General features: G+C 43.2%; 1 protein-coding gene across 3 annotated transcripts in view; it reads right to left on the minus strand.

Annotated features, from left to right (window-relative positions):
* The window catches only part of SP3 (Sp3 transcription factor), a 54,706-nt gene extending 52,037 nt beyond the window's left edge, over positions 1-2,669 (minus strand). The window contains exons 1-3 of one of the 3 annotated variants that reach the window (XM_027589466.2): positions 2,498-2,669; positions 1,728-1,868; positions 1,100-1,228 (exon numbers count right to left, since the gene is read on the minus strand). In XM_027589466.2, coding sequence (XP_027445267.2) covers positions 1,100-1,228; positions 1,728-1,850 — 252 coding nt within the window. In that variant the 5' untranslated portion in view covers positions 1,851-1,868; positions 2,498-2,669. Of the gene's footprint in view, positions 1-1,099; positions 1,229-1,727; positions 1,880-2,497 lie in introns of all 3 variants that reach the window. The other 2 variants (XM_027589465.2, XM_027589464.2) reach the window with 2 other exon arrangements.
* Positions 2,670-22,763: the final 20,094 nt, after the last annotated feature.

Raw genomic sequence — 22,763 nt, forward strand, 5'->3', positions numbered from 1 at the left:
TGACCAGTCAAAATACCACTACACAAATCACTTCCTATAAGCCACCTCAAAAGAAACCTAAAACGACTGGGGGAGCTTTTTAGTATTTTAGTAAGTGAATCTACCTACATGTTTAACACAACAGCAACGATTCAAACAGATAAAAATCACAATTAACAGTCTTAAAAATTGTGTCTAGCTAATTTGTATTAAGCTCTCATACAACACACTGACCAGCTCCTCCCCCCGCCCCCAAACTAAAAACACTACAGAAACCCACACCTTATCAGACCAGTAATCGTAATAAAATGAAAATACAGCTTTGCCAACCAAATTCAACTGTAAGTACAGTATACGTTAGCATGCATGTAAATACAATTCCTTACATGTAGTTTTGTTTCTAACGCTGGTATTTCATATTCAATTTCAAAAGCCAAAGTATCATCTAAGTAACTTCGCCAATTTCAACGGCCGCTAATTGAATGTTTCACTTACTCCACTTAATGAAAAATTCCTGCAAATTTAAGTCTGCAAAAACTAAAATTCAACAATTTAGAATGGCCATTAAAAAAGCACTCACAAAGTATTCACTGCTGCATACAAAAGGGTAATTCAAAGAATAAACCTTCATTCCTTTTTTGGTTTCTTTTTAGCAATTTGCGATTTAAATCAGTAAGCTCTAGTAAGTTCCAGCAGAAAAAGCTCCAGGTTCAAAAATACTAGAAACTAAAGACTTAAAGACACTGCCCCTGTAGTTGATACTATCTATGGCCGATAGGCTGTGCTTGAAAATTTTGTAGTGTTCAGCGAAGGAGTTTTCAGCACTGATATGAATTGCTCAAACATCCATTTTGGAGTCCTCTACCCCCGCCCTCTCTGACTTCATTTTGTAGTGAATTTGGATCGAGGCGCCGCAGTGACAATTTAGAGAAAGCCTGGGCTGGCCTCTGATCCACACGGGCATGCGAAAGAGCCCGAAAGGGCGCCCCAGCTGCGCGATCCGTCCGTATCGCGGAAGGCGCGGGCGCCGGGGAGGCCTTTCGGGCTGGCGGGCGCGCCGCAGGCCCGGGATGGCGGGCGCAGGGCCTTGGCGGGGGCGGGCCGCGCGCGCGAGACTTACCGCTCCGGCGGCGGCGGCGGCGGGGGCCCCGGCTGCGGCAGCCGCCTCCTCCTCGTCGTCGCCCGGCGATGGCGGCCCTATCTTGCTGCAGGTAGCGGCCAGCAGGGCGAGCGGTGACGGCTGAGTGTCCTACCCCCGATGGGCGGGTTCAGAGAGGGAGACAGGGGGAGGGGGTGGCGGTTAGGGCCGGGCCGCCGCTCGCACAGGAAGTGCGCCTCGGTCCTCGCAGGCTGAGCCCGGGCGAGCGCCAGCCCGCGCTCTCCTCCTCCTCCTCCTCCTCCTGCTCGACTCCGGCTCGCGTCCTCCCGCTCGCACGCACACCGACTCCACCGTCCGCGGGAAGGCGGGCGGCGGGCGGCGCGCCGGGCCTCCACCTTCCGCCCGGAACCCACCCCCGGGAGGGTGCACACGCTCGCACGCTCACACTCTCATACACACACACTCACACACACACTCACAAAAAAGCGGCGGGAGGGGGAGCGCGGGCGGGGTCGGAGCGTTGGCGCCTCGGGCGGGCAGCTCCCGGGGCGGGGGGAGGGGAGGAGAGAGCCGCGGAGGGAGGGGAGAGGCGAGGGGAGGAGAAAGCGGCGCTAGGGGGGAGCCGGGCCGTGGCTCAGCCGCTCCTCACCTGGGCCGCCGCCGCCGCCGCCACCGCGCCGTTTCCGTGCTGCTGCTGCTGCTGCAGATACTCGCCGTGGCCGCCGCCGCTGCCGCCGCCGCCGCCGCCACTGTCCACGTCCAAGGCAGCCATTTCCTCTTGTTTCACGGGCTTTTCGGGAGCTGCAGGCACAGCGCGGGGGGGTGGGGGTGGGGAGGAAGGCGGGTGGAGGAGAGGGAGGGGGCCCGCGGGCCGAGGCGAAATTACTCCGAAAGCCCGGACCGAGTCCCCTTCCCCTCCCCCACCCGCCCCCCGGCGGCGGCGGCGGCGGATCCCTCCTCCCCTCCTGCTGCTGCCCCCGCCCGCCGCTGCCTGTAACCCTCCTCCTCCTCCTCTTTCCCTCCTCCTCCTCCTCCCCGCGCTGCCCCTGCCCCCTCTCCTCTCCTCCCCTTTCCCTTCGCGCCGCTCGCTCTCACTCGCGCTCGCTCCTCTCGCACCGTCAGTCACTCACACACGCCCGCCCGCCGCCCGCGCCCGCACACGGGGGGATGCGCTCCCGGCGGACCGGGCCGCCCGCCCCAGGGCCCGGCAGGGACACGGCGTTGCTGGGGCTTAAGGGGTGGACGGTGGCTGGCCGGGAGGGGAGGGAGGCGGAGGGGAGTGCGGCTTTCTGCCTCTCACAGACACTCGGTCGCACACAGGGGGCCGGGAGCCGGCGGCGGCGGCCCCGGGCTGGCTGTGGTCGGCGGCGGCGGCAGCGGCGGCGGCAGCAAGGGTTGCTCTCTCTCGGCTTTACGTACCGGTCATAGTGTGTTTAGGGCACCTCAGGCGGGGCTCCCCGCCGCCTTACACATGGTGAGGAGCGAAGGCGGCGGCGGCGGGAGAGGATGCGGGAAGCGGCGGCGGACACGGCCGGAGCGGTCCGGGGATTTTTTTTTCCTATTTTGATTGACTGTGCGGGAAACACAAAAGGTGGAGCCTCCAGCCCAAAAGGGGGGAAGAGGGTGACAGCCCGCCCGGAAGTCCCGCCTCTCTTCTCCGCGCTCATTCGCCACCACGCTCTCCGTTGCCAACGCTCATTGGCCCGAATACCCGTCCGTCGCTCGGCCAGCCGGCGCGCTTCCTGTTTGCCCCCGGGTGGAAGGGGAGAGACAATAAGCGGCCGTGGCGGCGTAGGTTCCTGAGAGCGGCTACGGCTCAACTGTTACCCCGCTGTGCCCGCCTCGTTCGCCGGCTGCAGCTGTCAGGCCTTAGACGCAGGCCTCTTCCACCTCGCAGGTGCTTGGAGCAGGCCCAGCCAAGCTGTAAGGAGCTGGGCTGGGGAGGAAATCCATCCCCGGCGGCTCCGGTTCCACTCGACGCTTCCTCCATCCCGACGGCAGCCTCCGCGGGATCTCCCCAGGGCCTCACGCTCTCGGAGCCGCCGCTTCCCTGCGCTGCCAGGAGGCCGCTGCCGCTCAGCCCCGGGGCTGCTGCTACGGCCGCTGCAGCTACTGAGCAAACCAGACCCGCCCCACGAGCCCGGGGGGGAGGGAGCTGGTATTGGGGGAGACACCCCCTCCGAGGCTGGAGGAGGATTTTCTGTCTCACACATTCAGCTCTTAGATTCACAGTCAGAGCCATCTCGTTCCCATCCCCCTTAGCCCCAGGTTTCCAACCCGTCTCCCACTTGTACGTACCCTGGAGGCAGGCACTTAAAACAAAAATCTCAGTTCACCTCGCTTACTGGAGGAGAGCTTTCATTCTAGCCAGTGGCACCAAAGCGGGCATTTATATTTCATTTAATACAGGGCGAGTATATATATTTAAAGGGCAGAATTTTTTTTTTTAATCCACTCAATCATTTTGCTGCTCAAACATATATTATTCCCGGCTTCTTGATCGTCTTGGTAACAAGTCAACAACTGAAAAAGCCCATCAACAATTGCCAACATTTTTTAAATAGTGATTCCCAGCGAAGTTATTTTTTTCTTGTAACGTTTTACTTATTCTTTAAAATCTCGTTTCACATATTAGTTTAACACTCCTTTGCCCTTTTCATCCTTGATACCTTGCTGTCACCCGGGAGGAATGCTCAGGCTGTATGTGTGTGTGTGTGTGTGTGTGTGTGTGTTTTGCCAACTAAGAGACATTTCTGCCTATTACCTTTAGATCTAATTGCCAATAAAGTTTAAATTCAAGAAGCGAAAACATTGTCCACAATAACCCTGTTTATTAGCTGACTCAAGAATTCGCGTTTCAATTATTGTGATTATTGTATTCTGTGTGATAAAGTTGTGCTGGGGGATGGGGTCGATAAGTCCAAGCAACTGAACTAGATTTTGTGTGTGCTAACTAAAAAGAATTCTTAGCCCATTTGTGAGACACTAAATAAATCTGCATCTCAATTCTTGTGATCTATGCTCATAGGATCAAAAACACTGTGTGGTTATTTGGCATTTAATTTTACAAAAGACAGAACTTCCCAGGGAAATGACCTAAAATCCATAAACATGCAAAAAAAAAAACTAGGCTTGAAATTCTGGATCCAAGAATGGGGTTGATATTGCCTAATAGTAAGAACTTAGATCTCCTATTTAAATAGAAGAATAACTTTAAAAGGTAAGTAGTATAAATGCTGTACTATTTTACACTTAAATTTTAAAGGAACATTAAAGCATGGAATAAGCTGATGGGGATGGTGAGGAATGGGAGGCTTGAAGAGGACAGAAGTAAAAACAAGTGGGAGAGAAAGGGAAGGCACAGTATTATCATTTTTCTGGCATGGATATGTTGGATAGAGGATCACTCTGTCCCTAGAAGAGAGATTTCGGGCATTTTCAGCTGTTTGTTTCCAGGAGTGGCGATGTGTTTTATGGGTCTTAAAATACTATCTCCGTGCCCCTTTTATAAAGTCTTAGTCCAGCCACCCATAGAGAGCAAAGTATTTGGCCACAGGAATTTATTTCCTCATTGATACCACTTAATTGTAATGAAGAAATCATTTTCAAACTTCTTTGGTCCATAGACCATTCTGACAAGATGCAAAAACACTTCATCTAGTCTTTCTGAAAAGAAAATAACCTACCAGAGCTAACTATTCTGCTTTTAATACAATGCTTTTAAGAGATATGTATACCAAAAGTATTACTACTACGAATCAGATTCAGAGGACCCTCTCAGACCCCACTTAAAAGAGTGATTGTCATGCAAGATCTTAAGGCTGAGGATGGAGATAGTCTCTGGACAGAACACCTTTTCTTAGTTATTTCCAGTACTGTAGTCAAATCTTGAAGTACAGCTTGTGTTAATTAAAAGATAGCTGTTTTCTCAGTCGAAGTCAGACTCAATGGCAACTACTGGCACACTACATAAGAATCCAGAACTGCAGTTGCCTCTCAGGAAGGGAAGCACCATGCCAGATATCATTTATACTTTCTTCCTTCCAAAGATGATTTCATGAAGGAAGCTCTGTGCTAGCCACTGTTGCCATCACAGTAGGAGATCTGGGTGTTACTGTATTTTCCCTTCTCAGTTTCCTCACATTTTTTTTATCTTCGATGTGTTTCTGTAACGTTTTCTTAAATCCTTTGGAAACATGAATGTCAAAGGGCCTAAAAGACTTCTACACCCAATGACATGAATTTTCACCCTTCTTCAATCCCCTTTTTCTCTACAAAGAGAAGAGGCTACTAAATAATGCTTGATTCACATCTGCAAGAGCCTAGTCATTCTGTATTAAAAATAGCGACAGCCCTGGTTAACTGCACCACACCTGAAGGACTGCCCTTTCTGCTTTTGTTCCCTCCTGAGTATCTGTTAAGTGGACCATATGAAACTGCCAATACTCAACCATTTTCATCTAAAAAGGTGGCGTTTTTATAGTTACACCTAAATCCACGTCTCTTTGGCATAACCTTTGTTGCTATGATTGTGACCCTCCTCTTACGTACCCCCCTGGATCTCTTTAACCTGTTCACACTGCATTTCAAAAATCTTCAAGTCTGTTCTACTTACATAATCACTATCATATTTCAGAAACATTCTGGTTGACATTGACTAGGTATACTTAACCCCCTTCATACTTCATCTTCCCTACTTTTTTAAAAATATACCTCGATAACCATATTTCTTATTTTTTCTTAATCTACCAAAAGAGAACATTTTGGGGCCTTTACTGTGTACCACCTACTTCACATTTTTAATCCTCACGGCCTTAGGAGATAAATATCCTAGGTTTATCACTTTATAGATGAGGAAACTGAGGTTCAGCAAGATTATGGGACTTACTCAGGGTCATTTTTCAAATAAATGGCAGAGTCAGGATTCAAACTCACATGCTGGCAGTTTCACCAATCAACATATCAAGTTTTCTTAAATGACCAGTTTAAGAGATTCACATACCTATTATGGAAAAAAGAAGAAAGAAGATAAAAAACAGTAGGGGCGGGGCACCTGGGTGGCCCAGTCATTAAGCATCTGCCTTCAGCTCTGGTCATGGTCCCAGGGACCTGGGATCGAGCCCTGCATCGGGCTCCCTGCTCAGTGGGAAGCCTGCTTCTCCCTCTCCCACTCCCCCTGCTTGTGTTCCTGCTCCGGCGATCTCTCTCTGTCGAATAAGTAAATAAAACCTTTAAAAAGAAAAAAAAAAACACAATAGGGGCACCTGGCTGGCTCAGTTGGCAGAGCATGCTGACTCTTGACTTCAGAGTGGTGAGTTTGAGCCCCACGTTGGGTGTAGTGATTACTTACACACACACACACACACACACACACACACACACACACACACACACAATAAAGTAGATAAAGTAGGTCCATATGTATAAGGAAGATCATTTTTAAAGTGAGTCTTGGGATGTGAGCTCCTTATGTTAGGGATCGTATTTTGAATGCTCTCACCAAGACCTAACACATTGTGGGTGGTTAATATTAAGCAGAAAGATTGTCAAGACTATTATCTTGTGGGAAAATGAATGATGAATAAAAAACTACAATTAACCAATAAATACTGTATGATAAAATTTCTTCAACCTTATAATAGTTCATCTCTTTCAAGATCACTTTTCCCAAATGAGTTAGACCCTCATTTTCATTCAAGCTCCACACCAATGATATCATCATGGTACAAAAGGACTCATCTTTTCATAATTCAAGGAATCCCATTCTTTTGATCTAGGTTATTGACATCCCTAGACACTTACGAAACCATCTTCATGTCAGTCCAGGAAGCTTAGTGCACTGACAGATCTCTGAGTCACTGCAATTTTCTGAAAAAAGATGGTTTATGTATTTCTACCTTGTTAATCTATCTTCGAAGAATATTGAATGCTAGAAAGTGTCTTCTTAACTACCTTTCTTAGAATAATGAAGAATGCTAGAAATTCTCTTGGTTGTAAATTAGCAAACTTATGAGGTAGCTTTACTTAACAAATGATACTAATAATCACCTGATTCCATTAAGGTGTGGTGTCATTAAACGATGAGCAACAACCTTCAGCATGAACTATATTCATACATTACTTCATGATTCACTATCTTATAATGGAATTTTTTTCTATCCTTTAATCCTGTAATGCAGACATACCCATCAGCTACAGCTGACCCTTGAATAATACAGGTTTGAACTACATGGGTCCACTTTAAGCAGATTTTTTTTTTCAGTAAATACAGTACAGTACTGTAAATGTTTTTTCTCTTACTTATGATTTTCTCAATATCATTTATTTTCTCTGGCTTACTTTATTGTAAGGATACTGTATATAATACCTATACAAAACATGAATTAATCGACTGTTTATGTTATTGGCAAGGCTCCCAGTCAACAGCAGGCTACTAGTAATTAGGTTGTGGGGGATTCAACGTTATTTGCAAATTTTCAACTGTGCAAGGGGTCAGCGCCCCTAACCCCCATCTTGTTCAAGGGTGAACAGTATGCCCCAAAGAGCCAACTATACCCAAGGCCTAGTTATAGAAAGTAAGAGAAAGGGGAAAAAATAAAGAATCAGGTAGCAGGGAAAAAGTTGGATAGAACTGTATAAAATACTGAAAATAGTTTTTACCTGCCATGAAGGAACAGTTTTTCCAATTACCACTAAAATAGTTGAAATGCTGCACCATGTATGTCATCATTCCATTTCAACCCAAGAAGTGGAGTAAAAAATAAATGCAATTATACCTACACATACATATATATGTATTATATATGTAACATATATAGTATAACCCACAATGATTAATAAATTACAGTGTATTCATTAAGCAACATTTAAAATAAATGAAAAAAGATGATTCATCATGGATAAATCTCAATAATATTGAGTGAAAAAAAGCTAGTTACAGCAGGATAAACAGTATAATACCACTTACATAAAGTTTAAAAACATACCAACTTATACCCTAGATGGGGAGTACAACTATAACATCTTGCATGGCAATGATAAATGCTAAATTTTAAATGGTGATAAGCCGTGGTGTGGAGAGGAGAATGAGATTTGAATGGGTTTCTCAAGGGGCTTTGTTTGTATTTGCAAGTTTTACTTAAGTTATGCTGAGTATGTTGTTATTGTGATTCTGTCCTCTATTACTACTGTTTGCCTGAAATACTTCATAATCATTATTTTAACAAGGAGAATAAATTAATAAATCAGTCTATGGCAGAGATAATAAAATAAGCATGCCCAGGCAACTGATTGACTAAAGGAGTGGAGGGGAAGGAGAGAATGATTCACATATGACTAAGTTTTCCTGCTTTAGTAACTGGAAAGATGAGCCAGAATAAGGAATATAAAAAATGGGAATGGGTATGGGATGGACAATCATGAGTTTAGTTTTGGATGTGTTGAGTTGGGGGAGGCGCTAGGAGGATATCCATGAGATATCCAAGAGACTCCTGTAAATTGGAACCCAGAGCTAAAAAGAGAAGCAAATGCACACTGTGGATTTGGAAGCCTATGAAATAATAGAAAATATATACATTGATCGCTGCTCCAAGCTCCTGGCACAGAGCTCCTAAAACTCTCGTGGTTTCCCGAGTGGTAAGAGCACTACGTGCATCTTGTGTTCAAACATTTGGTGTTTGACCCTGGATCTTAACACAGCACTCCTAAATCCCTTGGAATGTCATAAATGATAGGAGCATCTTTTGTTCTAATGAAGTGACTTGTGGAGGGCTCCTGGATGGGGGCTGGTCACTAGAAAGACCAAGCCATGATTAGTGGCTTGGAGCTGTCAGACCCACCCCCATCCTCCAGAAAGGTATTAGAAAGTGAGTTAATAATTAGACATGCCTATGTGATGAAGGCTCCATAAAACTCCTTTAAGTAGAGAGTTTGGAAGCTTCCAGGTTGCTGAACTCACGAAGGTGCTACAAAGGTGGCACGCCCAGAGTGGGTACAGAAGATACACACCCCCGTTCCCCCTACCTTGCCCTATGTGTTTCTTCATGCAGCTGTTTAGCTATATTCTTTGTGGTAAACTGGTAAGGGTAAGTAAGTTTTTCCCTGTGTTCTGCGAGACATTCCAACAAATTCTCTAACCCTAGGAGGGAGTTGTGAGAACCCCGATTTATAGTCTGTTAGTCAGAAATACTTGCAATTGGTGTCTAAAGTGGGAACAGTCTTGTGGGCTTGAGCCCTTAACCTACGAGATATGACGCTAGCTCCAGGCAGATGGTACCAGAACTGAATTGAACCTGCAGGACACTCAGCTGGTGCTGGTTGTTGTGGGAATAAACACGCATATTACGTGACCGGAAGGGGAGTGTTCTGAGTATTGTGAACGTGAGACTAAAGAGAGAAACAGAATTTTTCCTAGATGGAGCCCTTACCATCTTCACAGGCTTTCATAACTTCAAACATCAACAGTCTCCCCATCCTTAAAAAGCCTCCTTGTGACTCTTAAGTTCTAATTATTGTCTTCTTTCTTTCTTTCCTTTCCTTGTCTAAGGTCTCAATAACTTGCTCTTTACCTACTGCCTTCCTAATTTAAGGCTATACTCAATTTCTGTGCCTACCATGCTACTTAAAATTGCTGTCTGAAAGGTGGCAATGACTTCCTTATCACAAAATCATGGACCCCCCCACCACTACCAGTTTTCATTGTTTTTCAGCATTTGACACTGTAAAACTCTCTCTTCCCTTGAAAGGTCATTTGCTCTCTGGTTTTCTCTCAAATGAGTATTTCTCTATATCTTTTCAATGCTGTCCAATAATGGTATCTGTGATGATGGAAGCATTCGGTTTGTACTGTCCATTATGGTAGCCACTAACCACATGTGGCTATTGAGCACTTGGAATGTGGCTAGTGTGACCAAAGGACAGAATTTTTCACTGTATTTCATATTCATTAATTTAAATTTAAATGGCCTCGTGTGGCTAGTGACTACCATACTGGACAGTGTAGTTGTAGGGTTTCTTTCCCTCCTTCCAGTTCCTAAATACAAACATTACTTCAGACTCAGTTTTTGATTCCCTGAACTTATCTTTCATCCCCTGGAAGGGGCACCATTCCTGGAACTTCAGCCATGTCTCTAAATTCAATCCCAAATCTTACCTTTGTCTCCTGTCACCTGAGTTCCTCAAGCACTAAAAATGCTCTTAATGTCTCAAAATTTACATCCAACTCAGAATGTTCCAAGCTGAACCCATAACTCTCTCTACAGAACCAGCCCCCCAACCCTTATGACATTCCTATCTGTGACAGCAATGTCCTCAACATTCTCTCAGACACCCAGACGTGAAATTACCTTTGACACATCTCTTTCTTCTCCCACTGGCAGCCGCCTACCAGGCGTTAACAAGCTTTCCTACAGAATCTCTCTCAGCTATCTATTCATTGAACCCACAAAATTAATTGAACCCTACCCTTCCAGATACTGCATGGCCCCTATCCTCAAGAGGCAGATAATCCGGTTAAGAGACAAGATATAAACATACACAAATTCAGATAATATAGAACAGAAATAACTAAGATGCATTGCCAAAGGAGTTCCCCTTGAGTTCAGAAATCACTGAGGGGCGGTCAGCTCCTTCTGAAAGAGACGCAAGCATGCTTGGACTGGACTTCTGCAGCTCTAGCTGGTACTCCAGACTTTCCTGCTCCTTTCTGTTCTGTATCTGCCACCAAATTCATCTTCCTCTACCTTGCTTTACCACGTGAGTGATTCCCAAGATGTAATCCACACAGGGTCTCTCTCAAAAAAAAAAAAACCCTCACTGCCCTATATTTAATCACCCTTAGTACCAGAACTGTCTTTCCCTCTCCCCTGTTCTCATGCAAATTCTAACGTGCCTTTAAGCTTCCATTCAAGTCTTAACCACTTCCCAAAAGCCATTGCTTCCAGCAATTAGTAATTCCCTCCCTTTCAACTTTCCATTACCCTTAGAGGATGTACCCTTCACTTAGGACTGTGTTGCCACCACTGTTTAAATCCTATGCGTTCTGTGTACAAGCAGGAGGTCTCACCTTCCCCAGCTCCTATGCAATGATTATTTAAGGAAGGGGAGAGGTCTAAACAGCTCTTCGTTTGTCCCACTGGGAGTTTTTTTTTTTTTTTAAGCTATGACATTAATTTATTTGAATTTCAAATATTAAAGAAAAACGTTCGATTTGTATGCTTTGTCAAAAGAGATATCTTGTTAATAAAAGAGAATAAGAAACACATCTACAGTGGTGAGCAAATAGAAGATAACCAACAAAATCTGTTGAATTCATTGATTTCAATAAACCACAAATTTGGAATCTGTTAGGGTTAAAGTTTCAGACTTCTTATTTTAACGAAGAAACTGCTAATAACCTGCTGATCGTAAAGGGGCCACAAAACTAATATTCGCCAGTTGAACAAATCATCAAAAACTTATACGGAAATCTTCAAATATTTTTGTTATCTACCATTTGATATATGCGTGTGTGTCTGTATATAAAATCTGTGCAACGTATATGTAAATTATAAATCATAATAAATAATAAATTAGGTGACACTGTCAACTAATTTGTTTCTGGTATTGATAGACCACCCATAATTTAAGGTTTCTATCATACTTAACAGCAAGTGTCATTATTTTTGCTCTAATTATATATATTCCAGTGAGTTATTTTCTTAGTCTAGTATATTTAAAATATACTTAATATTTTTATTTAAAATATTAACATTTACATGAATATTGAAATTCTGTAATCAATACCCCTGTCTCACTCACAGCATTTGAATGATTTTCATTTAGTTCTAGCATGCTTATTTACACGTCTCAAGAGTTTTTACTTTTTTTACTCTATTTTGAACATTCTGATTTCACATTACTGCGAGATAATCTTTCTACTTCATATTTCCTCCACACTGAATTGAGTAAGCCACTTATCTGCTTATGTTCCTAGTCTAGTCAACTTATTTCATTCCTTTTTGTACTGACTGTCCCTCCCTCTGGTTTTGTACAACAAGCTTACTGCATGTTCCCTCTTCTAAGTCACTGACATATAAAATGAATAAAATTGGTCCTAATGTTGATCCCTGGAGCTTTGTAATCCATCTGTTCCAAACTCTTCCACACGTTGATATCAAAGTCAATGTTTAATCTACTTAAGTAGTTCATCCCTATACCATACTTCTCTAACTTCTAGATTAGTTGTTTGTATAGTATTCTTTTCATGGTGCTTTATCCCAAGTAATTGGTTCATGGCTTCCCTCAGCCCATATTTGTCATTAGACCCAGAGGTTATTTCACATCACTGAGGCAGATGAGATGTGAATCCATGTTGACTCCTTAAATTAAATCATAACTTTCTGATACTTCCAGCCATTGATTTTCTACAAAGTTTACCAAAGTCTTATCTTCCATGTAAATTACACTTAATAATTCTGAATTTTAGGGGCGGCTGGCTGGCTCAGTCAGTAAAGCATGCGACTCTTGATTTTGGGGTTGTGAGTTTAAGCCTCACACTGGATGTAGAGATTACTTAAAAAATAAATAAAACATGTATTAAACTTTTTTTTAATTCTGAATTTTATATTCAGGAGAAACGGGATAGTTAGGGAATGATCAATAATTTGATGAGGGTTTTAATTATAACTGATATAGACATAGTCTATAAGTATTTCAAGTCACCTTTATTGATAAATTCCAGACACTATTAAGAATCAAGAAGAAAATACTTGAGTTACAAAAGTCAAAATCTAGTAGTCAGAGGCGCGTGGGTGGCTCAGTCAGTTAAGCATCTGCCTTCGGCTCAGGTCAGGATCCCAGGTCCTGGGAACAAGCCCCGCATCGGGCTCCACGCTCTGCAGGAGGCCTGCTTCTCCCTCTCCCGCTCCCCCTGCTTGTGTTCCCTCTCTCACTGTGTCTCTCTCTGTCAAATACATAAATAAAATCTTAAAAAAAAAAAAAAAGAAGAGCATAGGGACCTATTCCTGTACATAGGGGGGTTTAACTCATCATGGAAACTTTATTTTATTTATTTGAGAATGTGTGCACAAAAGCATGAGGTGGGGGGGAGGGGCAGAGGGAGAGGGAGAAGTGGGCTCCATCCCAGGATTTTGGAATCATAACCTGAGCTGAAGGCAGACACTTAACCGATGGAGCCACCCAGGCATCCCCATCATGGAAACTTTTTTGAGGAGGAGATGAGAACATATGAATAAAGGCCAAGCAACTAATATTTTGAAAGTGGATAAAGTCCATGGATGAAGCAATGGAATGGAAAGAAGTACAAACTATTTAAAGCTTATTTAATGTATACTAAAAGTAAATGCATAAAAAGGCAAATGAATAAACTCACAGAGTCCCCCAGAAACACAGGTCTCTGAACACAGCAAGATAGTAAAAGAAGAGCAGTATATATTTGGATATACCTGCTTTGTCCACTTGAAAGCAGGGACCAGCAGAAAACTTAACACAGAGTAGGACTTCAATACATTTATTGAATAGATGGATATTTAACTTCGTTAGCCTATTATCCCATTATTAGTCAGTTGTCCCTAGTTTGTTTATATTTTTTTAATTTATTTTGTTCTTTTTTAGCAAACTTTTTATTTTTGAATACTTTGACTTACAAAAAAAGTTCCAAAGATAACAGAGAGTTCCCATCTACCTCTAACCCCGTTGCCCCTAATGGGGACTGGGATTGAGCAATCATTCTAGTTTTCTCGGGACTGCCCTGGTGTCAGCACCGAAAGTCCGATATCCCAAGAAATCACTCTCCCAGGCAAATCAGGATTGTTCAGCACCCTACTAAGTCAACGTCTTATTTTACCATGGTATATCCGTCAACACTAAGAAACCAACACTGCGGAGTTACCACCCACCGAACTCCAGACTTTATTTAGATTTCACCAGTTTTTCCACGAATGTCCTTCTTTACTGTTCCAGGATCTGATTCAGGATACCACACTGTGTTAGTTGTCGTGTCTTGGTGTTCTCTGACCTGTGACAGTTTCTCTCTCTTTCCTCATTTCTCATGACCTTGACTCTTTTGAGAAGTAATTATAAAGTATTTTGTAGAATGTCAACTTGGATTTGTCTGATGTTTTTCTCATGTTTAGACTGGTGTCAGGAGCTTTGGGGCCCTAATTAATTTTTAAATTCTACAAACGTCAGTGCTTATTTTCTTGGTTACATTAGCCATGGTGGACTTTAAATTCCTCAGAACATCATTTTAATTTTTAAAAGAAGATAAAATCACTTGTCCAAGAGTTAGAGTGAATTTTTTATTCTAGATACAGTTCTCACATTACTATTCTACAAGGGGCAAAGTCAAATTGCTTCAAATTCAAAAAATTCTTATTTAAACTTTGAAAATGACGAGAAGTCGGGGCTCATTACCCAAGTTACCTTTGAAGTCATGAGGCTTTTCCATTGGTACTGTCGTCGGAGGGTAAAAACTATACCACCATTTGGCTAAACAAAGCTAGGAAGGTTTATTTTTTCTAGTTATGAAAAGAAAATATATATTTGTAGAAAATTTAGAAAAGAAAAAAAATGAAAAGGAAGAAAATCAAATTACCCATAATCCCACCGCCCTAGGAAAACCACTAGTTACAACTATTAGCTTTTTTGTATATGCTGTTAGTGGTTTTTCTATCCATTGCATCATCTTTTACAAAAATTGGATTATACCATTATATGCTCATTTTAATTAACTTAAAATTTGATATATCATGAATACCCTTTTATATAATTAAACATCTATGACATTATTTTTAATACCTGCAAAATAGGGCACCTGGGTGGCTCAGTTGGTTAAGCGACTGCCTTCAGCTCAGGTCATGATCCTGGAGTCTCAGGATCGAGTCCCGCATCAGGCTCCCTGCTCAGCAGGGAGTCTGCTTCTCCCTCTGACCCTCCCCCTTTCATGTGCTCTCTCTCTCTCTCTCTCTCAAATTTACCTGCAAAATATAGTATAGGTGTATTACTTAACATCCTTGTGGCTAAATATTTATACAGAGCCATAATCATTTCCTAAGATCAAATTCATTAAAGTAGACTCACTGTACCAAAGGGTATACACAATTTGAAGACCACTGAAATGCACCACCAAACCGCCCTCCAGAATGATTTTACCAATTTATGCACACACTAGCAACTTATCAAATTAAGTACCCATTTCTCCACATACTCACCAACTCAGTTTTTTTTTTTTTTTTTGAGTAAACTCTGCCCCCAACGTGGGGCTTGAACTCAGGACCCCAAGATAAAGAGCTGCATACTCTACTGACTGAGCCAGCCAGGTGCCCCTCGCCAACTCATTTTTTTTAAGATCTTATTTATTTATTTGAGAAAGAGGGAGGGAGGGAAGGAGGGAGAGGGAGAAGCAGACTCCCTCTGAGCAGGGAGCCCAACAAGGGGCTTGATCCCAGGACCCCGCGATCATGACCTGAGCTGAAGGCAGTCGTTTAACCGACTGAGCCACCCAGGTGCCCCTCGCCAACTCAGCTTTTATTTTTATTTTTCATCTTTGCCAATTAGATAATAAAAAATATGGCATTTTTTAAAGTTACATTTCCTTGATTACTAGTGAGGGTGACCATTTTTTTATATTATTACTGAAGTGTAGTTGACACTCAATATTACATTAGTTTCAGTTATACACCATAGTGATTCAACATCTCTATTAGAAGTTATGCTTCGCTCAACGGTGATTAACATAACAATAAAAATTATTAAAAAAATAAAATAAAATAAAGAAGTTATGCTACGCTCACCACTAGAGTAGCCACCATCTGTCAACATATAACGCCATTACAATGCCATTGACTTATTCCTTATGCTGTGCCTCTCACCCCATAACTGGAAGCCTGGACCTCCCACTCCCCTTCGCCCACTTTGCCCAAGTGCCCCCTTCCCTCTGGCAACCACCAGTTTGTTCTCTGTGTTTCTAGGTCTGTTTCTGCTAGGTAGGCATTTTTATATGGTTAGTGCCATTCGTATATTTCTTATACTGTGTACTACTTGCTTGTATCCTTTAAAATCCAACTTCCTCTCAAGGCATTCATCATTTTCTTATTGATTTACAAGTACGCATTAGGGCGCCTGGGTGGCTCAGTCGTTAAGCCTCTGCCTTCGGCTCAGGTCATGGTTCCAGGGTCCTGGGATCGAGCCCCACATCAGGCTTCCTGCTCAGCGGGGAGTCGGCTTCTCCCTCTCCCCTCCCCCTGCTTGTGTTCCCTCTCTCGCTATCTCTGTCAAATAAATAAATAAAATCTCTTTAATAAAAATAAAAGTGCGCATTAAGGACATTAAACTTCTCTTGTATGAGTTTCAAATACTTATTTTTCATTTGCCTTTCAATGATGTTTAGATTTTCAGAGGTATGAAGCGTTCTCATTTATTTTCTGCCTTTGGTAGGTGTTTTTGGTTTTTTGTTTGTTTGGGTTTGTTTTTATGTTTTATGTTTTTATGAGTTCAGTCCTGCATCCTGGTTGTTCCTGTTCGGGGCAGCTCATGTGAGTCTAGGAATCCTGCAGCACAGTAATTCCAGCAAAGGTTGACATGCTCCCTTTCCTAATGAGGCAATAACCTGAGTCCTCACAGAACCAAGCTTTAGGAGAGAAAAAAGAAATAAAACAAATTCAAAAGCCCACTGCCCTGAATGCTGCCAAATTTGGGCTGCCACTGGCTTCCAAGGAAATAAATTCCAAAGATAGTAAAAACTCAGTTAAAAAAAAAAAAAAAAGTCTTTTAAAGACAATTCAGCTCCCAAACCTCAAAAATCGTCTGTTTTAATAGCTTTAGGGCTGCACCCAGTGGGGATCCCCAGCCCACCTCGTATGAGTACCCCTGCCTCCGAGTCCTTCCCTGGTCTCCCAGCTCCCTCTGAACAGGGAGGAGAGCCTGGCTCAGGGGGGCCAGGAATTCTCTTCCTATTTCCCCTTCTCCTTGCCTCCATTTTAGGACAGCTAAAGTCACAACAATTTTAGGGCAAATGCCAGGACTGAAAGTAAGAACCAGAAAGATTTAAAAGCCTTCCTCCTCTTTTTTTTTTTTTTTTATGAAAACATGTAAGATGGCTCAAGTTTTACATTAAACTTAAGCCAAGAAAAAAGAAACAAATAAAAAAAAAAACTTAAGGCAAGAAGAAGGCCTGGTTCACGGACAGTAAACATTGTCACTTTTGTGTCACGATTCCAAGGGCCTGGGGAAGGCCTCCTCCTCACACATTCCCCAGTATGTCTCCCTACCACAAATTCACCATAAATGGTACCTTTCTGAAGTGCCTGATCCAATAACCAGATAGAGTGGGTATTTGTTAGTAACCGAGAGAAATGTGATCCTTCTCGGGAAGTGCTGGGGTCTATGAACAAGGTGTTTGTCCCAAGTCTTCAGAGAGCAGACTGCCCTCCAGAAATAAATGGGTGCTTATGGTTCTGCCTGATTTGCCCTTTCCAGTTGAGAAGGGGCCCCCGATAGAGACAAGAGCCCTATGGCCTTGATTAGAGTGGGAGCAGGAACGGGGAGGAGAGTGTTGTAAGTACATGCTTACTCTGCCCACCAGCTCATCTGTCCTGAGGGAGATACCACACTGATGTTAAAGGGTATAAAAATCAGAAAATGGGATATGGTTTTCATCCCAACATACTCACTACTCCCAGAAGCTGGTCTAAGTCTGACGCCGTACAACAGAACAACTCAACATTCAGCCAGCAACCCCAGGTCACATCCCTGGTTCTAAAAGGCTCCAGCCCAGCTCCTGCTCAATGAGGCTGTGTTATAGAAATATTTTCTTGGGGCGCCTGGGTGGCTCAGTTAGTTAAGCATCTGCCTTCAACTCAGGTCATGATCTCAGGGTCCTAGGATCCAGCCCTGAGTCAGGCTCCCTGCTCAGTGGGGAGTCTCCCTCTCCCGCTCCCTCTGCCCCTCCCCCTACCACCCCCCCCCCCGCCGCCACCCAGCTCATGCTTTCTCGCTCTCAAATAAGTAGAATCTTAAAAAAAATAAAAAAAATATTTTCTTTAACACTTGTAAACTGCCTGCTTTCTAGAGTTTCCTTGTTGGTGACCTTATTTTGCCATCCAGGTTCAATATTAATTCAGCATGGAAGGGGAGTGGAGGGATGTCCCAGCCTGAGCCTGAGCTGGGCTCCGAGCCAGGATTCAGATTCGTCTGGGCATGTCTCATGGGCTTGCCAGCAGTCTCTCAGTGTGAGGGATGGAGGAAGCTCATAGAAAACAACATCCTAAGGCAGTGGGTATGGGGGATACCTCACAGGTATCAGAATCACCAGGGAAACAGTAAAAAATATGTATACCTTCCACAAATTCTGGTCGGGGGGGGTGTTTGTCTATGCATGTACACAAATGGATGCACACTAGCAAGGAGCACTGCTTTGGCTCCAAAACTGGCCTTGAGATTTATATAGATCAGCCTGCACCAGGGGCACTGAGGACTCCAGAGAACACAGGGTAGCTTCTGTACCTGGGAGTTCCCAGAGCTCCGAACACCCATGGCTTCCAACACTTCAGGGCCCACCTGCATCCGGCACTCTTAAACTGGAGACCATGGCTTCGTAGGAATCCAAGAATAGGCTACGGGGGTCCCATAAACTTCTGAAAATTGCGTGCGACTTCCTGGGCATACGTGTTTTTCTGGTAAAGGTTCTATCAGTTTCTCAGATTTTGAAAAGAGGATAGGATCCTCAAAAGGCTAAGAACTGGCAACTGCCAAGAAAACATTGAGCAAACAGATTTTATAAGATTTTGAGAATGCCGTAATGATAGATGTGAGCAAGACCAGAAAAACACTATTTTTTCAGTGAATATGACTTATTTTTACCTTGAGGCATCCGCGACCTGGCAAAACTCTGGTCACATAGAAACATGAAATCCCACCTATGCTTCAAGCCCACATCAAAGGCCTCCACCTACACCCCACCCAGAAGTCACTGCTCCCTTGCCTCTGCCTTGTTTGTGTACCTCTTGTGACACTTAACACTTTTTACCTTGTGTGTTAGATCTGTGCGCATGGATCACGTCTCTTCTACAAACCACAACCTTTGAGAGTGAGAATCACGTCTTAGCCACTTTCTCTCTCTTACGGTGTCCAACATGGCAGCATATTGACTTAGTTCCGCTGGAGGAGGGAATGAACAAATTTGCAAATCCATGCTATCTGCCAGAACTTTTTATCCTCTTTACTAAAAGCAACTGGCCCTATTTCCTTGTAAATTATGCATTTAAAATGTATTCCATATACTTTATATTGCCAGCCAATTGATTTACTTCTTCATGCATCATGCATAAATTACCTGCCTTATCCGTTTGGTCGGTTGTAAACTGCTTGGAAGGCAAGGGTCACCTATAACCCAAAGTACAGAACCCCATGGGCCTCTGGGGAGGAACACCTGGGGCTAACCCATGTGTTCAGTGTCCCGAACAGCTCACTCACCAGGACATCTTTCTTGAGAAGACACAGGCCTGGATAGAATAGGGTTTGGTAGAAAAGCAAAAAAACAACCGCTAGTAGGAACAAAGCAAAAGAGCAAAATCATCAGGTTATGGGACCGCATTCTAAAGAGGAGAGAAACCAGAGAGAGAGCAGCCTGAACCTGTGTGAAGAAGGAGAGCCCTGACAAGACAAGAGGCCGCCCAGCCTCAGAGGGGGTGTGGTTGGACCACAGTTCAGAGCTCCCTTTGGCTCCTCCACCTTCTGCAGGGCTGCCAGATTTTTTTCTAGCCCTATGACCCTATTTGGTTTATTTCCTATTTGTGTCAGGCTTTTCTTGTGTTCCAAGAACCCTGGCTGCCATCACGACACGTAAAATGATGTCAATGAATCATTTTACGTGGTAAGTCTGTTTTCAGGGTAGAACACCAGCAGAGTATTTTCAAAGGGATCTGAGCACATCCCTGATTAGCAGGGAGGGGGACACGCAGAAACATGGCAGCATTCTCTTTTTCTCATTTTCTTCTCAGTTGAATATTTACTTACTTCCATATCCGCCCACACATCAACACACCCTTAGTTCTCTACAATCAATGTCTCTAGAAGACTGCATGATTCTTGCTGACCATTTTAGCTTAATGACTGAACTGTTACAGTAAGGTTATTCTGGGGATGTTTACTAACTGATGGTGGACGGAGCCATAAATGTCAGACCAACCATTCCACGGGCAAGAGTCAAAAACGTGCAAGTAGTAGTAGGAAAGTCCAGGCCAATTGGTGGCTCCATGGATAGCAGCTTAGCTAGTGATTCTCAATTAACCACTACCGCTCAGATACCAGCCCTAGGACACAGGGGTAATTTTAGGGTGAACACAGATAAATTAGATAATTTCCCATTGCTTATTTAGTTTATCGTAAGTTTAAAGTATTCATCATTCAACAGCATGTGTTGAGTGCCTATGTGTGGGATCCATCTTTAACCAGAACAAAAATCTAAATCATCTGTCAGTCCTTGCGGTAATTTTGCATCTTCTCTAGATCTTAACTCTTGGAAGTCATTATCTTGCTTGTCTCTATTATTTGCATCTCTGAGCCCCAAATGAATTTGTTTTCAGCTAAGTCTTTGGAGGAGAGGGGTCTTTGTGTGTCGTTAAATTAGAATTTTAAAAATCCGTGTTCCATAAACTAATCCATGTGTATGTTTTTATAATTGTTTTCTCAGTTTATTAGGATGAGCCAATTTTGAGACGGTCCAGTGTTGTCACAGTTGGGCTAGACTACACTACCAGGAAAGAGAATTTTTCTAGATCTCATTCAGTATCAGAATTAGGAACAACAGCTGCCTGAACCAACAAGGCTGAGGAATATGGGACAGGGAGAGCTCAAACCCTGGGGAGCGTGAGTTTGCTTACCATTTGAGATTTTCTCTTTTTTTTTTTTAAAGGAAGTTGAGGATATTTTTAAAATTTTATTTATTTATTTCTTTGAGAGAGAATGAGAGAGAGAGAGCACATGAGAGGGGGAAGGGTCAGAGGGAGAAGCAGACTCCCTGCTGAGCAGGTAGCCTGATGCGGGACTCGATCCTGAGACTCCAGGATCATGACCTGAGCCGAAAGCAGTTGCTTAACCAACTGAGCCACCCAGGCGCCCTTGAGATTTTCTCTTAAAGAACCCTAACGAAATGTAAAACTTAGTAAGAAACTATATGATCCAAGTCATATGTACATGATTATTTAGCTTCTAAGTCTTTACCAACTAATTAATTAGCAGTTACGAAAAGCATGGATTTGGACTCAGAAGACTTACATTCTTCACGTACCAGTTTTGTTTTTTAAGATTTATTTATTGATTTGAGAGATAGAACGCTCACGAGTGGGGAGGGGAGGGAGAGGGAGGGGGAGAGAGTCACAAGCAGACTCCCCGCTGAGCATGGAGCCCGAGGAGTCCCATGGGCTCGATCCCAGGACCCTGAGATGATGACCTGAGCCCAAATCAAGAGTTGGACGCTTAACCAACTGAGCCACCCAGGCGCCCGCTTCATGTACCAGTTTTATGACTTGGGGAAAGATCCTTAACTTTTCTGAGCCTTGGCCTCCCCATCCACAAAGTAGAGATAATAAAACCTGCCTCATCTTCCTCTCCACGTTGTGAAAGTTAAGTGAGCAAGCATAGGAACGCTTTTTATAAACTGCGAAGAAGTGTAAAATTTTAATTATCATTACCAATTAACAATTCAACCTGAAGACATTCTTAATTAAGCTCAATCTTAAATTTAGTAACAATATGAACTTAAAACTCTGCTGTGGGGGGGTTTACATGTTTATTTTAAAATTCAAAGAAATGAAACAAATTCCTACAGGTATAATCCCATGAATAAAAATACTTTTTCTTTCTTTTTTATTTATTTTTTCCTTTCCTTTTTTAAATAAAAAATACAATTTCTTTCCCTTATTGAGGAAAAATTAGAGGAAAAAAAGCCACTGGGGCCCATTTTTTAATACACCCTTTATGGAGCAGATATTGTTTGGTCAATTGCTAAGTGCTAGAGCAAATGAGAATCAGTATTAGCTGCCCATCCTTCCAAAGGGCTCCCATGTTTGACTGCTAAGAAAATCTTGTTCTCTCAGATCCTCTACTTTCATTTTCTACCACTGAAATGTTGGTTACTTGGTCCTAAATTGCATAAAGCCCTTTTTGCTGGGATAAGCAAAGCTGTGGCACTTTCGGTACCCTTGAACCCAAAATGATTCTACAGATTTGGCTGCCCAGACAAACTGACTGATGGTCAGATATTTATGAGTATGCACATAACTGAGGGATACTCTTATAACGCAATAATTCTTAAGTCCACATCTGCCAACCTCCAGGGCATAATTAACATTATTTTATTTTATTTTTAAAATTGCACCCTGTACAACACAGCCCTAAGGCGCTTCCAGAGAAAATGAGCACATTATGACAAATAAAATATTATAGAACAACAACTAATAGCTGAAGCAAATTAAAAATAAGAACCCATAAAATAGTCTTATTGCCAGGCCACAGGGGAGGAACAAAGCCCTTTAACCACTACAACTGTTAGACGCTTTAAGACTTCCTGCTTTCACGCAAGAGAAGCAGGAGCTGGTGGAGGGAAGAAGGATTGGGAGAGAAAAACCACAAGCTTCATTCAGAGCACATTATTTCCCAGCAGGACCATGACAGGCCCCTGAGTTAT

This window comes from Zalophus californianus, chromosome 3 (assembly GCF_009762305.2).
Source record: "Zalophus californianus isolate mZalCal1 chromosome 3, mZalCal1.pri.v2, whole genome shotgun sequence".
Classification (NCBI taxonomy): Eukaryota; Metazoa; Chordata; class Mammalia; order Carnivora; family Otariidae; genus Zalophus; species Zalophus californianus.